Source organism: Bemisia tabaci, chromosome 1 (genome assembly GCF_918797505.1).
Source record: "Bemisia tabaci chromosome 1, PGI_BMITA_v3".
Classification (NCBI taxonomy): Eukaryota; Metazoa; Arthropoda; class Insecta; order Hemiptera; family Aleyrodidae; genus Bemisia; species Bemisia tabaci.
This window is the reverse complement of record NC_092793.1, coordinates 67221193-67235910: the sequence shown is the minus strand read 5'-3', so window position 1 is coordinate 67235910 and position 14718 is coordinate 67221193. Positions and strand designations below refer to the sequence as shown.

At 41.1% G+C, this 14718-nt stretch overlaps 1 protein-coding gene across 8 annotated transcripts in view; it reads right to left on the bottom strand.

Annotated features, from left to right (window-relative positions):
* The window catches only part of LOC109031630 (uncharacterized), a 53417-nt gene that overhangs the window by 24489 nt on the left and 14210 nt on the right, over positions 1-14718 (bottom strand). For 6 of the 8 annotated variants that reach the window (XM_019043249.2, XM_019043248.2, XM_072305936.1 and 3 more), the window contains one exon: positions 6442-6587. The exons of the other annotated variants lie outside the window; for them this stretch is intronic. In XM_019043249.2, the coding sequence (XP_018898794.2) occupies positions 6442-6496 (55 nt within the window). In that variant the 5' untranslated portion in view covers positions 6497-6587. The remainder of the gene's footprint in view (positions 1-6441; positions 6588-14718) is intronic. 8 annotated transcript variants of the gene reach the window in all.

The window sequence follows — 14718 nt, the reverse complement described above, 5'->3', positions numbered from 1 at the left end:
ATTGCGAGCAAAATTATCAAAAAAATTTGGAAGAAAAATATTCACAAGTTAACCTGAAAATTTGTGAAAAAAAGGTGGTTTCCTGATATGTTATCTTCACAATTCGTTTACGTTTTTTCAAAGTCCAACTTTGACAGTCAATACTCCTATAGGGTTATTACAAATAATATCGTCGAAAATTCATTTAGGGATCGGCCAAAATCTATCATTAACTGTACATAATGATTGTCAACTCAAAGTCGTGTTGTGGGTTCAAGATGGCGATAGATTCTAAAGTTCCTTAGGGAGAAACATGATCATTTTGAGGCAAGCACCATGAAAGGCACATAGCGTTAACGCAAGGATAAAAAAAAAAAGAAAAAAAATAATGAGGAAATATCTAATAGAGCGTTTATGCTAAAGTGCATCATGAGACAGAATACGCGATGCGAAACCGGTGAAGAGGCCAACGGCACTCACTGACATTGGAGATGGAGCGATATTAATTAATTTACGCGCTGAGCCAAAGTAAAATATCTATGCTAAGTGCCTGTCATTTTTCTTCGTCTTCCTTCCGTTTTTTCCTCGACTTCCTTAACTTCTCCGATTGCACGCATCAATGAGAAAAATTACTCCTCCATACAGAGCCATATACATGAAATTTGAAAGCCTTGACAATTTCGAATATTTTAGTGTAATGAAACTGCGAGGTGGAAAAATGAAACTGGGGAGAACTTACAGACACTTTAAGGGCACACCTTGCATCGACTTGTGAACATGAGATTGAACGAGAGCGTAGTGAATTAAATATTCTTTGGAGGGATGTAGTTAAGATAGGCAATAAAAAATAATTCGTATTTATACCAAAAATCAAGAACCTGGAGCCACTATAAAAATTCAAAGGACTTATTCACAACACTCGCGAGAAGATGTGCACGTTTGTTCACAACTTGTTATCAATATAAGGCAAATGTATAAACAAGTCGAAACAACCAATCCTATTGATTCCCGCCAATTCCAGTGGCGCGCGCGGCAAAATATACGAATTGACGCGCCACTTTTCAATTTAGCGGGGACCACTCCGGTTGGGCGCACATAGAATCCACCCGTATCAGGCTTTTTTTCTTAGTTTTTTTCAGGTCCCGGAAGTCAGGGACCGTAGGGTAGAATCGGAAATCGACCTCAAGGAATCCGAATTTCGTGGTCCCGACCCCGCCCCCCCCCCCCAAGTCCTCCGTAAGGGTTGAAGGGGGGGGGGGGTCACGATACTGCAAGTCGGGGTTTCCGACCGAATTGCGATTCAATTGCATTAAAATTGAAAAGTACGGAAAATTCCCCTTTCAATTGAACCCTACCAATCCAAAATTGGTCCATCCCAGGCCCATAAATGATCTCCTAAATAGAACATTTTAAAGGACCGACTTTTTGTAAACAAAAAAAGATAAAAGGAATAAATATAAAAATAAATTCAAGCAAATTTATTTTTAAAAAATGAGCAAAATTAAAAACAAATATTGAAGGAAATCATTTTCCTCAACTTTCAATGGCAATAATCGAGAGCAAAAATATATTTGCTGATTTTCCTATCAGCTGTTTGGCTCAAATAAACTAGTATACAGACATTACACCTGACCGCATTTATAGAGCGAGTTCCACATTGAGACTACATTCGCGACAAGCGGCGATGCGACGGTTGTTTAGCCGTGATGATGGAAAATGTCGTATGAACACCCAGGCGTTGCCAAATTTTTCCTGATAAAATACGAATTCGTTAGAAAATATGTTAGCTTTTTTTTGAATTCTTCAGATAATTTCATACGCTACTTAGTCCGTCGTGCCTAATTTACGATGGAAATTTAATCCCAATTAAGAAAAAAGAACCAACTCGATTACAGTGTTGTAAAAAATGGAGCATCTTCATGTATCTAAAAGAATGTTTAGAGTAGCACGTATAGCTTTGGGTATTCTCCCAAAAAAGTATTGATTTTAAAGGGAAACGATTGAAATTTTAAGGCGTAAGTAACGAAACTACCTCGCACAAATATGTTCGTGCTCTGAAGCTGCTCATATTGCCATCACGGCTATTGAAGGCGAACAAGACAGCATGGGAGACACGCGGTGAGGTGAGCAATCGACGTGCCTTCCAACGCTTAATCGTTCTTTAATTTACTCATTATTACTAATCGGGACTAATTAAAAAATTAACTACATGGAATTTTCGCTAGTAAGCGCGTAAAGCAACACCTTGTGCAAAGCACGGACAAACGGCTGGTTCAGAATTCCCAGAAAATGAATACTTTATCGGGGAAAATTTGGCAACGTTCGAACGTACGCGATGGTTTTCCGCAGCAAGGCAGTAGTGTTCGGCCGTGATTGTTCAGATGTCTCCTAACGAGCAAACGCATGCTTGGTTGCGGCTGGTCGCCCGACAACGACACCTGCTTCAGAGCAAGGAAATTCCATGTTGTAAGTATGATATGAACGATTAAATTAATATCGAGCTTCTCGGAGTGTTCGCACGCGCCCTGGGTTCTAATGAGTGGCGCGGCGTCCGAGTATGCGAGGTGAGTGACGGCGACGCGACGCGACGCGCAAGTGTGCGTGGCGATGACGCGACGACGCGCGAGCGAGCGGTGAATGAGACGGCCAAAATGCGTTCTCATCAAATTAACATGGACGTAAAACGTGACACACTCGTCGTTTCCTCATAAGTTCATATCACCTCGATGACATCAACAACACCGACGCCGCTCTGCAAAATGCGGAATCCCGGAGACCCGAAGACGAGTTCGTTTCGTGGGCGGGTCCTATTAGAGCTACCAGAAATTGGCTCATCAACATTGAGCACATTTTTCAAAAACAACTCCGATAATCGGTGCTCACTTTGCGCGTAATTGTTAGTTAATGCCGCAATCACACGCTGAATGTGGGAGCTGAATTTGGCTTGAACGTGGAAGTCATCGGCTCGATGCCTGAATTTTGCGCGTGTCGCGCAAAATTCAACAACGATTCTCAGCGACCATCGAATAATGTTGGATTTGTCTGAACTATTCGAATAGGTTTGATACACATCTGGGTGAACATAACTCGAATTTGCGAAATTTCAGCCGTTGGGCGATGACTGTCGACTTCCACATTCAGCTGCTAAATCCAGCGTGTGATTCCGGCATAAGCTTCAGACTACACCGCCAAAGGGCTACAAAATTGAGGCGTAGGGTCAGAAGGCGCATATCTTGGTTGCAGTGTTTCAGAGTATCCACTGCTACTCAAACTCATATCATAGAGAGGAAAGTATTTGGCGAATTTTCTGTATTTTTTTGTTTTCAGCGTTATGAAGGCATAAAGAAAATTCAGAAAAAGTTTCAACGAATTCCATAAAGCCTCCGTCATAATGGATGAAATGTTGGCGGCGATTCTGAGAAACTGCAACCAAGAAATGACCTTTCCGCACCCAGCGCCTCAATTACCTACAGCTAAATCCAAATGATAAGCCAATTTCGCATCGACTCGCTAATTTTCTGAATGTTAAACAAAAAAAATTGTGCTTTGCTGCGATTATTTAGTGCGCAAATTCCCGAAAATAAATTTAACAAAGCCGTTCAATCGTTTTCTTATCAGAACAAAAAACCGGGGTTTGGGTACCAGCTTCGCGAAAAAGTAGCGCGATGTTGTCAAATTTTGTCGAAAGAATTGCGCTTTGTGGCGAATATTCAGTGCTTCATTAGTTCTGTCGATTTTTAAAGAAAATTCCCAAATGTATTCAACCGTTCCCTCACCCGAGGCGAGAAACCGGTTTAAAAGCTTGAACGGGAAAAACCCAAATTTTTAAAATTTGGTGAAAAAATTGTACTTGGAGTAAATATTTACGTATGTGACATAGCCCCCTTCACCGTAGGCGATTGAAAGATAAAATGTGTCCCAGCACCAAGTCGTCGAAATGGGCATGACTGGATCTCTATATTTCTCAAACTCAGAGAACACGCTATATATCGCAACAAAACCCTATACGTACTTAATTGCTGCTGAGTGTGTTCACAACAAATAAAGTTTAACATGAGCATGACCATCGAAATTGAGGTACTCATATAGGATGCAATTTTTGTTACACAACGACAGGACAGGTTTCGGTTTTAGTGCGCAATACAGACATGCATTCATGAAAAACAATTTTAGCAGCTGAAAAACGTCATGCAACTTTTGGAGAAGTTGAAACATTTCAACACATGCAATCGAATTCTAGGACTGGAAATGGTGCGTCGTGTGGTAGGGACGTATTTCGCCATGGTGGCTGGTGGCATACCTACACTAAACCGTATTTTTTGCTCCTCATACTACCAGTAATATAGGGGGCGAAAAACACCCTTGGTAATGTCATATGTAAAGTTGGTGAGATGTGGGGCGCTTCATACCTTTTACGTGTACTTGAAGGGGCCCTCTCGCTCCCCAACCGTGGTAAAAATTGGCGATAAGAGCTGCGTTTCAAAATACCATAGGAATTCTTAAAGCCGGCTAAAGAAGGCTACAGAAAATCGTATAGCTGGCTGTAGAATGCGGAGAAAATCATACGGCCGGGCTATACGAAGCGATAAAAAATTATGCAGCCGGGCTTTACTTCCTATAGCCGGGCTTTACACTTTAACGCCTGGCTGTTGCTTTTTCGCCATCGATTATAAAAGGCTATAAGAAATTGTGTAGAAATTCGTGTGCTTTGGAAATCATTAAGTTTGATACGGAACCACCTTCCTTAATATTTACAAAACGCACGTTATATTTTCCTTTAATACATATTTTTTTCATCAATTATAACGAGAATAATCCATACAGGATGTGCAAACATTTCAAAATCATGAGTTGAATAACACTGACTCCGCCAGATTAAATATTAAAGCCTAACACAAAGCGGAGCAGCGCGGCGGGCGGACAGCCAGCGCTGAACGCGCATTGGCGCCTACAAACCTAACAGGGATACTTCACGCATTGCGCAACGCGTGAAGTATCGCTGTTAGGTTTGTAGGCGCCAGTGCGTCGCCGCTCCGCTTTGTGTTAGGCTTTAATATTTAATCTGGCGGAGTCAGCGTTATTCAACTCATGATTTTGAAATGTTTGCACATCCTGTATGGATTATTCTCGTTATAATTGATGAAAAAAATATGTATTAAAGGAAAATATAACGTGCGTTTTGTAAATATTAAGGTGGTTCCGTATCAAACTTAATGATTTCCAAAGCACACGAATTTCTACACAATTTCTTATAGCCTTTTATAATCGATGGCGAAAAAGCAACAGCCAGGCGTTAAAGTGTAAAGCCCGGCTATAGGAAGTAAAGCCCGGCTGCATAATTTTTTATCGCTTCGTATAGCCCGGCCGTATGATTTTCTCCGCATTGGCGCCTACGCGTGAAGTATCCCTGTTAGGTTTGTAGGCGCCAATGCCCGTTTCGGGCTAGCTGCCCGCCTGCCGCGCCGCAGGAAATCGGCCCGGTAGAACGCTCAAACGAACTATGACAAAAAGTATAAATTTACATTGTTTAAATGGGAGAATTCGCAACTTTACCACGTAATATAAAAAAAACCTGGGCCATATTTTGAAAATCTAAAAAGAGTTGGCTTACCTAGAGACAATTGCCCGTCGATAACCGCTAAAATCATGAAAATCGGCCCGGTAGAACGCTGGAACTAAGCGTTACCAGTTTCGCAAAATTAGGAGGTCTTGGAGCTTATAGTATAGATTGTGTAGCCGGCTATGGAAGCTATTGGAAATCTTACAGCCGGCTGTAGGTCTATGGTATTTTGGAACACAGATTCTACTGCCAATTTTTACCAGGGCAAGCTTGACTGGGCTTGTCCTCATTTTTTCTTCAGAAATGAAATGAAATTGGACGAGTATGATGAATAATTTCCTCAGTGTGTTGAGCTTCTCATGACAAGTGTACAATGGCTATGCGTTTGATGATTAGGAAGATGTTTGTAAAACCAAAATGTCACCTACCTACTTATAGATCCATGAGTTTCTCGTTACAGACCGATTCAACCTTCCGTGACTTTGAATTTTTTCGCAAGCGGTAAGTTTGGGTTGACTTGTGTATCGTCTAAAAACTCTGATTAATCCCTCACTAATGGGTCACGATATTAGAAGTTTTAGTATATTCAATGTGTTCTACATGGCAGTTAGGTGATTCGTTGTGTTAAAAACGACATGAATTGCGATTATTTTATTCTAACGGCGTCTACTTCTCTTGCACGATGTCGGTGACATTTGGACTTATTTCTGTCAAACAGAACTATGTGCACTATGACGTGAGCCCTGTTATGCATAAATTCTTATGAGTCTCAGGGCTCATGTCTTAATGCACATAGTTCCGTTTGATAGAAATACGTCCATTTTTGAAGAGTGGGGTAATTGCTGCATAGGTGCACTAGCGTGCTCGTTGGGTTATGAATGACATGCTACGAGACCACTTACCGAAAGTTGAGTGAAGAGGTGCGATATAGTTATAGACCACATCGGCCGAGTCCATGCCGGAGAGAGACCAAGTTCGTCGCAGCTCATCGTCAACATCATGCCAATAATCACCGCTACCTGACAGACTACTCCTCTCAGATGTTACACTACCGAAAAATATACATTTGGTTAGTATCTAGCGTTAGTAAGGGCTTAAAATTGACCTCCACAGATCTACATTTTCCATGCCTCCATTACAAACATTCACGTGAGTTATGCATTGGATGTTCCTGTTAGCTTTCCGTGAGGGACCGAGGTAAAACATTTCAAAGACTCCCGCATTAACAATCTAAGCATGCGTACCTAGATGTTTTGGCCTAATAGTGAATCTCGGTTGTGTGAACTCTGTTTTTTTCTCTCTCTTTTTGTGAGTGAAAATTGCAAAATTTTGTTCACAAAACGCAGGTCTTTTACCAATGCGTCATGTTTAGGTTAACATTTTTCACTTTATTACAAAATAAAACGTCATAAACATATCAGGCGTTTCATTAACTTCACTGATAGTCAGTGGAAGACTGGTTGGGGAGGCTATGAGGCGATTGCCTCCTGAAAATCTGCTGTAGGGCCCCAAATAAGGGGCCCCGTGGTAAAGTTTTTCCCGAAGTGGGGCCTTAAAAGCGACGAACAGGTCCCCGAGAGATCAAAACTCCCATATCCGTGACTAGTATCATCGGGGTCTGCAAGACATTAAAAGAGATAAGCGGGATCCTATGGTTCCGAATGTGGGTAATTGATGTTCATTGCAATCCGTGCTGCTAAGGTGGGAGGTAAAGTATACAAATTCTAATTAAACAGTTAATGATTAGCTTATAACGGCGGGTAATATAACAACTGGTATGAGTTTCGCTTACATGTTCGAGGCAACTTATATTCCGTACTTCTTACAGTATCTAGACAAATCATCTAAGGCGACTTTATCAGAATGAATGCTGAGTATTGTAATAGGGTTTGTAACAAACCGAGTGAACATGACCGCTGGCCGCAATCCTTGCGAACAACTGTTACTGCTCATACCACTCACATTGCTTATCGAGATATTATATACGGATTGCTCTAAATGAGTAAAAAACGATGCTAGTGAAGAATTAAGCCGCTACAGCTATGAATAAACAAAATAGAAATGGCTGCAATGCTGCGAGCAACTATTACTGCTCCCAAGCTGCTTACATTGCCTATCGAGATATTGAAGGCGAACAGATCAGAACGATGAGAAAGAAGTATTACGCCGCTACAGCTATAAATAAACCAAATAGAAATGGCTGCGATGCTGCGAGCAACCATTACTGCTCCCAAGCCGCTCACATTGCCTATCAAGATATTGAAGGCGAACAGATTGGAACGAGAGACGAACAATGAGCGTGAAGTATTAAGCCGCTCCAGCTATGCATAAACTGAGTGAACGTGACCAAAATACTGTGAGCAACTATTACTACTTCGAAGCCGCTCACATTGCCTACGCAGAGATATGGAAGGCGAACTGGTTTGAACGAGTGAGAAACGTGGGTGAAGTATTAATCCACTAATGCCGCGAACAAACCGAGCTCTCTAATTTGAAAGTTGGGTCCTTGAGGACTCACAATTGAACATTCAGTTGAATGAATGGGGTCCTAAAGGCCTCAGAAGCAACGATGGAGCCCCCGAGACCTCAAAATTATATAGAATTCGAAGATTGAAATCCATGTGGCCTGGAGAAGATTGTGTTCGAGGAGTTATGCGTCAAAATACTAAAAATGGGATGCAGAAAAATGAGGTCCGAGACGCCGGGAAGATGGCTGGGGAAAAACTGGCTATAAACTTTGTATGATTGGACGACCTCGAGGTAATGGCAATTTATGGATGAACGTTACATATCATTGGCATCTTGCATCGAAAATACGGAAAAATCAGGACGAAAAAAAGATCTCATAGGCTTTCCCAACTAGCTGTACCTTGTTATTAACACCGCTTTTCGCAAAAAGACAATAAAAAAGAGAGAAAAACTTCAGCGTACCCCAATATCGTTTGACGTGCATAAAGAGACCATAGATACGGCCCTCTCTGCAAATTTTGAATGAAATCGAACAGATAGATTCTGAGATATCGCTGTACACAGATTTGGGGGACGCCTGACGGACGGACACACATTTTTTCAAGTATAATTATTTTGACTCCTGGGACCTTAAAACGTCTAGAAATGATGAACTTTCAACTTTTTTTCCTCCTTGCAGGATGACAATACTTATTCTTCTACCCTAGGGTAGCGAGAAAGTAAAAACGCAAGGAATCTGTAGACTGTGACAAATAAGGGTCACTGTTGTGATTGAAATTTATTTGTTTTCTAAAAATGAGACTCTGAACGGAATAGATTTGACAATCACTGATGGAGGATGCAGGTTTTTAATTGACGGTAAGTTATTGTCCTCTTTACCCATAAAAACCGATAGGCAAAATCACCGCGAATGAATTAATTGATGGTGACTCCATGAAGGACAACACCGTGTCCGTTGATAACGTCTCACTCCCTTCTTTTACACGCAACGTTGCCGAACCTCAAACGCCCAGCTATTTCCGCCGAATCAATGTAAAATACGATTTTACGGTGGCAATCAGCATCACTGCCTACAGTATGACAATGGCGCCAGTCTTGCCAGTGGAGATTGTGCAGCTACAATGTAATTCTCCTATTTCATTGATACAATCTCTGCTGTAAGTTTGCGTCTGCAGTGGTACCGCGCCGCGAAGGGCTGGCAAATTCCAGATGGATGGCTCATTAAAAATGATGCTAATGGTAATTTTGTTCAATACAACGCGATACTCGCGGATAATTTGTACTAATTGCTGTTTTCACCTTTTCGATGGTTTCATATTGAAATATGATTAATTTATATTTTATATTTTTCGCGGTGTGTGAGTTCTATATACAGCCAAATAGACCAAGATGTGCAGGGAGATGAGGTTTGATCATGTCGAGAGGATGAAAGGGGAGAGGTCGGCTAAACCTCGAGTTAGGACGGTTAGGACGAGTTAGGAGTTATAATTGGACGACCTCCAGGCTAGCGTAGCCGCAAATGGGACGATCGCTCAAGAGTTGGGCACATCAGAGCCAGTGGCGTGGCGTGCTTTGCGATATATCGATAGACCTGTCATTCAAACCTATGTAAAAGGATCGATTGGCAGGATGCTCGCAGCGAACACCTTAATAATCGATTCTTTACCGTATAGCTTCAAATGAGAAATATCGATAGTCGATCATTCACGCCACGCCACTGATCAGAGCTGCTTCTCATCCCTGTGAGATTATACCGACTCATTGTAGGGCTCTGGCCCGAATCAAAAAGGTGAAGAAGACCTAAACTTTTGATTACGCTCATATCGTTAGATATATTATAATATCAGCACCATAGAGCCAAAGCGTACCTAACTCAAATTTTTGGAAAAAATCGAGTTAGTGGCGGTTTCGAAAACTCCATCAACGGTTCCTTACGTGTGAGAAATTTGGTAGCCCAATCTTACGCCGGTTATGAGATAGAGTCTCCAAAATTGCGATTCAAATTGAGATCAATGGGGCCGATACGAGGTTTTCCCCTGATATCTCAAAAAGTCTAAAATGGAGTTAGGTACGTTTTGGCTCTTGGGCACTGATATATATGTACGATTTAACTTTAGGTGTTGTCGATAATCGATATGCGGACAAGGCGATTCTGCCGTGTTAAGTAAAAACGCCGTATAAAAATTCGGATTTTTCCAAATTTCCTCTTCGAAAATATGTATATTTGAAAAGAGTTACGAATGTTTTACCTTGAAATTTTCAGACTCTTTAGATCAAATTACGGACGAAATCCTGTGAAAAATCGGCGGAGAAATAGGTACTCATAAATTTTCCTGAAGATTTACGATTTGTCTGCGTCAAGCAGAAAGGAACCGAACCACATCGGCTATTGCCAAATTTAACCGGGCAATTTAGTTTCTTACGAGAGAACGCTTCTGTGGATTCCTGCAAAAATTTAAAGGACTGTGTCTCGTGCCATGCAGAAAAATTACTGAAATTTGCACAAAAATCCGCACAACCGTTTTCGCGTAAAAAATTGAACTGCCCAGTTAAATTTGGCAATGGCTGATGTGGCTTGGTTACTTTTTGCTAAACGCGGTCCATTTGGTAAGTCTGGCATCTCATAAGATGTTCTTGCTTAGCACGGCAGAGTTACAGACGCGGCGGCGAGTGGAACGGCGCACAGCGGAACGAGCTGATAGCGGAGGTCGGACATGGAATTTTCTGCTAAAATTTCAAAGTTTTATGTTTGTTTCGTCTCAAATTCCATTTCAAGGAGTGTTTCTGAAAGGCAATTTCACGAAAAAACCAATGGATCCACTTTCGAACTTTCTTGTTCCATATTTTCAAAAATATATAAGCTTTCAAATTTTCCAGATTATGTCCGAATTCTCCTATTGACTCGATCCATTGTGCATCGGCGGCGCAGTGCAAAGGATGAGAAGCGCCAGGGGCAACGCAACCGGGGAACCGAGCTGAGGACTCACACTGTCGTGCTGAGGAAGAACGCAGTATGAACATTCGAAAGTTGCCAAATTTCCTCCGATAAAATGTTTATTTTTGAGGAAAGCTATGAATATTTTTCCTTTAAATTTTCAGAATCTTTAGGTAAAATTGTGAACTAAATTATCTGAAAAATTGGGAGGAAAATAGGTATTCATGAATTTACCAGGAAAATCGCGTTTTCTGAAATGAAATTTGGCGACGCCTGAGGGTTTATACGGCGTTTTTCCTTAGCATGGCAGATCAGGCTTCGGCTCAGAATTTGAATGAGGACCATATTTTGAGGGCTCTCATGCTCATGCAATGATGCGCCCCCGCCCCTCTCTCCTCCCTCGCTCTCTGATCAGCTCAATAAAAGCGAGCGCGGTCTCACGGCCAATCTTGACCTTCCTCCACATATATGAAAGGTACAGCCACATCGCACAATAGAATCGATAATCGGGTGTGAAGGATTTGCAGTGCCCCGAGAGCCCTCATTATTTTCAAGTCTGCGGAGTCGCTCATGTTCGGGAGATCGGACGACACGGGCACAGCGCGGTGGCCGGAAACCAGTGCCGCGGCGTGCTTTGCGATATATCGATGTACCTCTCATTTAAATCTATAAGAAAGGATCGAGGATCTGGGTGTTCTCAACGAACGCGTTACTAATCGATTATTTATCATAGCTTCAATAGTAAGATATCGATAATTGATCATTCGTGCTTCGCCACTACTGCTTGAGGCGGCTGAACGCTCTAGGCCAAGGGAGATGTCTATTTAGGTTACGTTACGTTACGTTACGTTATGTAATGGCTCCTATTCTGCCGTGCTAAGGTAAAACGCCGTATGAACCTCCAGGCGTTGCCTAATTCCTTTTGATACAACATGAATTTTCGAGAAGGCTTTTGAACATTTTTGTCCAATTTTTCAGATAATTTTGTTCCTTATTCCACCTAAAGTTCCTGAAAATTTCAATGAAAAATATTCATAACTTTTCTCAAAAATAAACATTTTATCGAAGGAAATTTGGCAACTCTCGAATGTTCGTACGGCGTTCTTCCTTAGCACGGCAGTGTTCCTCGGTTACCATGCCACTATCCAAATGTCTATGTTAGGTCTGGTATCGTTTGGGATCGAAGGGCTTACCCCCGCGAAATTAAGCCAAAAATTAGCAGTTCTTAATTCTAATAAGAAGTCCAATTGAAGCTTGGTTTCGACGGGAAGCATTTTTGGGGATAAAAATTACAGGAGATTATGAGTTGATCGGACGTATTTCGATCAAAAGGGACTGTCAGTCTGTGAGCATGGGCCCTGTCATGGATGTATTCTTATGGATCTCAGGGCCCAGGTAGCATTGGGGATAGTTTCTCCTGATTTAAATAGTCTAACATGCCCAAAGAGCAGTAGAACACGCTCCTTCAATCGGGACTTCATTTTTAAATTAGGAACTACAATTTTTAGCTCATAGCTGAAAAAACATATGTGCATAAGGAGAGGAATGACAAATATTTTGTTCCCAAATTGAGCCAGAAATTATACTTCCTAATTGTAAAATGCAGCCCATTTGACCCTTTAACTCTGGGACACCTGTACATTTAAAAGAAGTCATGACTCCGCAAGTGAAGTTGTTTATCAAAGTGCAACTCGGAGGAAAAAAATTCACAAAGCTAAAGCTACGGTCGTTAGTAGACGACAAACCCGTCTCAATTAAACCAAATTCAGCAGAACGCACTGTTGGTCATCGCAGAGCGCAGACTTTACGACTCTCAGCGCGAACAACAGATAGATGAAGGAAGCCAAATAAACCGAGTGAGTCACGGAAAATTGTTCAGTGTATGCATACATGTAAGCTTTTGACAGATAATTGTTTCGAGGAATTCACCGGCTGTTCTCTTCTTCTCTACACCCCCCCCCCCCTCATATTTCTACTGCTGACTAGTTGGTATGGAGGTTTTGTTTGTGAAACACCGAGGAGCCAGAGCAGACGTGCACCGGTACCTCCGAAATTTACAAATAAGGTGAGGTTGGGTAACTGGGCAGGAGTTCGGAGAAAAATGTCAAAATTTCAACTTCATGATTTTTTTCCCATCATTATATTGACAGTGGAGGCTACTTTTAAATTTTTTTTAGTAAGTACAACACCTTGTCTAAATGTAGGAAGAGTCAAAAGTCGAATTTCATCTTTCAATTTTTTCCCACAAATTTTCAAAAATTTCCCGTTATTTTCACCCAGTTACCCAACGTCGTGGGGTAACTGGACTACCCCCCCTTAATTTTTGAGGGGGGCATTATTTTTAATTCTCATTGGCCAGAAAGTTATGTCCTGCTCATGAAGGTTTAAGAAAATTTCATTTGAATGTATATAAACATGTTTAAGTGGTTAAGAATGATGTCGTAACAGTTAGCGGCAAAAAAACCCTCAAATCTGAGAATTGAATAACGGTAAAAAAAAATGTTTCCTTGTAGATAAATGCTTAGAACTTCCTGTATTACTACTTATAAAGTAGTATTGTATACCAGGACTCTGTTTGGCCACTTTTAGTGAGATTAAGCATGATACATTTTTAAAAAATGAAAAAAAATTAAGCCGCAAGGCTGATCTGGGATAGAGTCAGGCGCCAAAAAGTTCCCTTAATTTTTAAGGGGGGCATTATTTGTAATTCTCATTGGCCAGAAAAGAATGTCCTTCTCATGAGGGTTTCAGAGAATTTCATTTGAATTTATATAACCATGTTTAAGTCGTTAAAAGTGTTGTCATAACAGTTAGCGGCAAAAATGTAATTAAGTAATGCTTAAGTTATGCTATAATTGACTTAAGTTAGAAGTTTAGTGTGCTGGGAACCCTGATTATTGGTCTTTGGCACTTAAAAGTCCACAATAGTCAATTAGTTTTGACATTTTCAGAAGTAAACAAACACCGAAGCACAGCAACCTTGCAATGGGTAACTGGGCAGGTGCCACCACTGCCACCTGCCCAGTTACCTTGGGGTGGGTGCCCAGTTACCCCACAAAGGGAAAATTTTCAAGGTAACTGGGCATCAACCCTTTGCAGCCAGTATTTTCATCCAATTATGTTGTAATTACTCACGCATTACACAAATACATCATACATGAAGAAGAATTGTCAAAGTTGAATAAAATACTTGCTGGGAGTGAGATATGAGGCTCTTTTCGGGACCACCTCCGGCGTTGTTTTGAAAAAAAAGCTGTCCAATTTTCGGCACTTCACCATTCACCATAAAATTTTTTTTTGAAGTTATGTTTACATGTTCTAGATGGTTTACGTCATAATGAAGGTATGCCAACAGTGAAAACAATTTTTGCACTAATCTGGTAGAAATACGGAGGGCACTGCCCAGTTACCCCACCGCCCAGTTACCCAACCTCACCTTATTAAGTAAAAAACATCGGATATTGAATGTTTTCTGAGGCTAAATTTCTTCCTTTGCGAGGTTTTACAGTGATGCACTGTTTTAAGCCAGAGGGATCAAACAGTACCCTCAACAGGAACAGGAAATATGCAACAAGCTTAAGATAATGTTTGGTCCAGACAAATTGACACGATGTCGTTCTACTTTCAAAACGGAACCCAGTTATGACTTGAATGAGGTAACATATGATCCAGGTTCAAAACACTGTAGTGGCTAACTTTTTTTGCAGCTTCAATGAGAAATGAATGGATAATAAAAGCTATGTAAAAAAAAAAAAAAACATACAAAACAGCGATG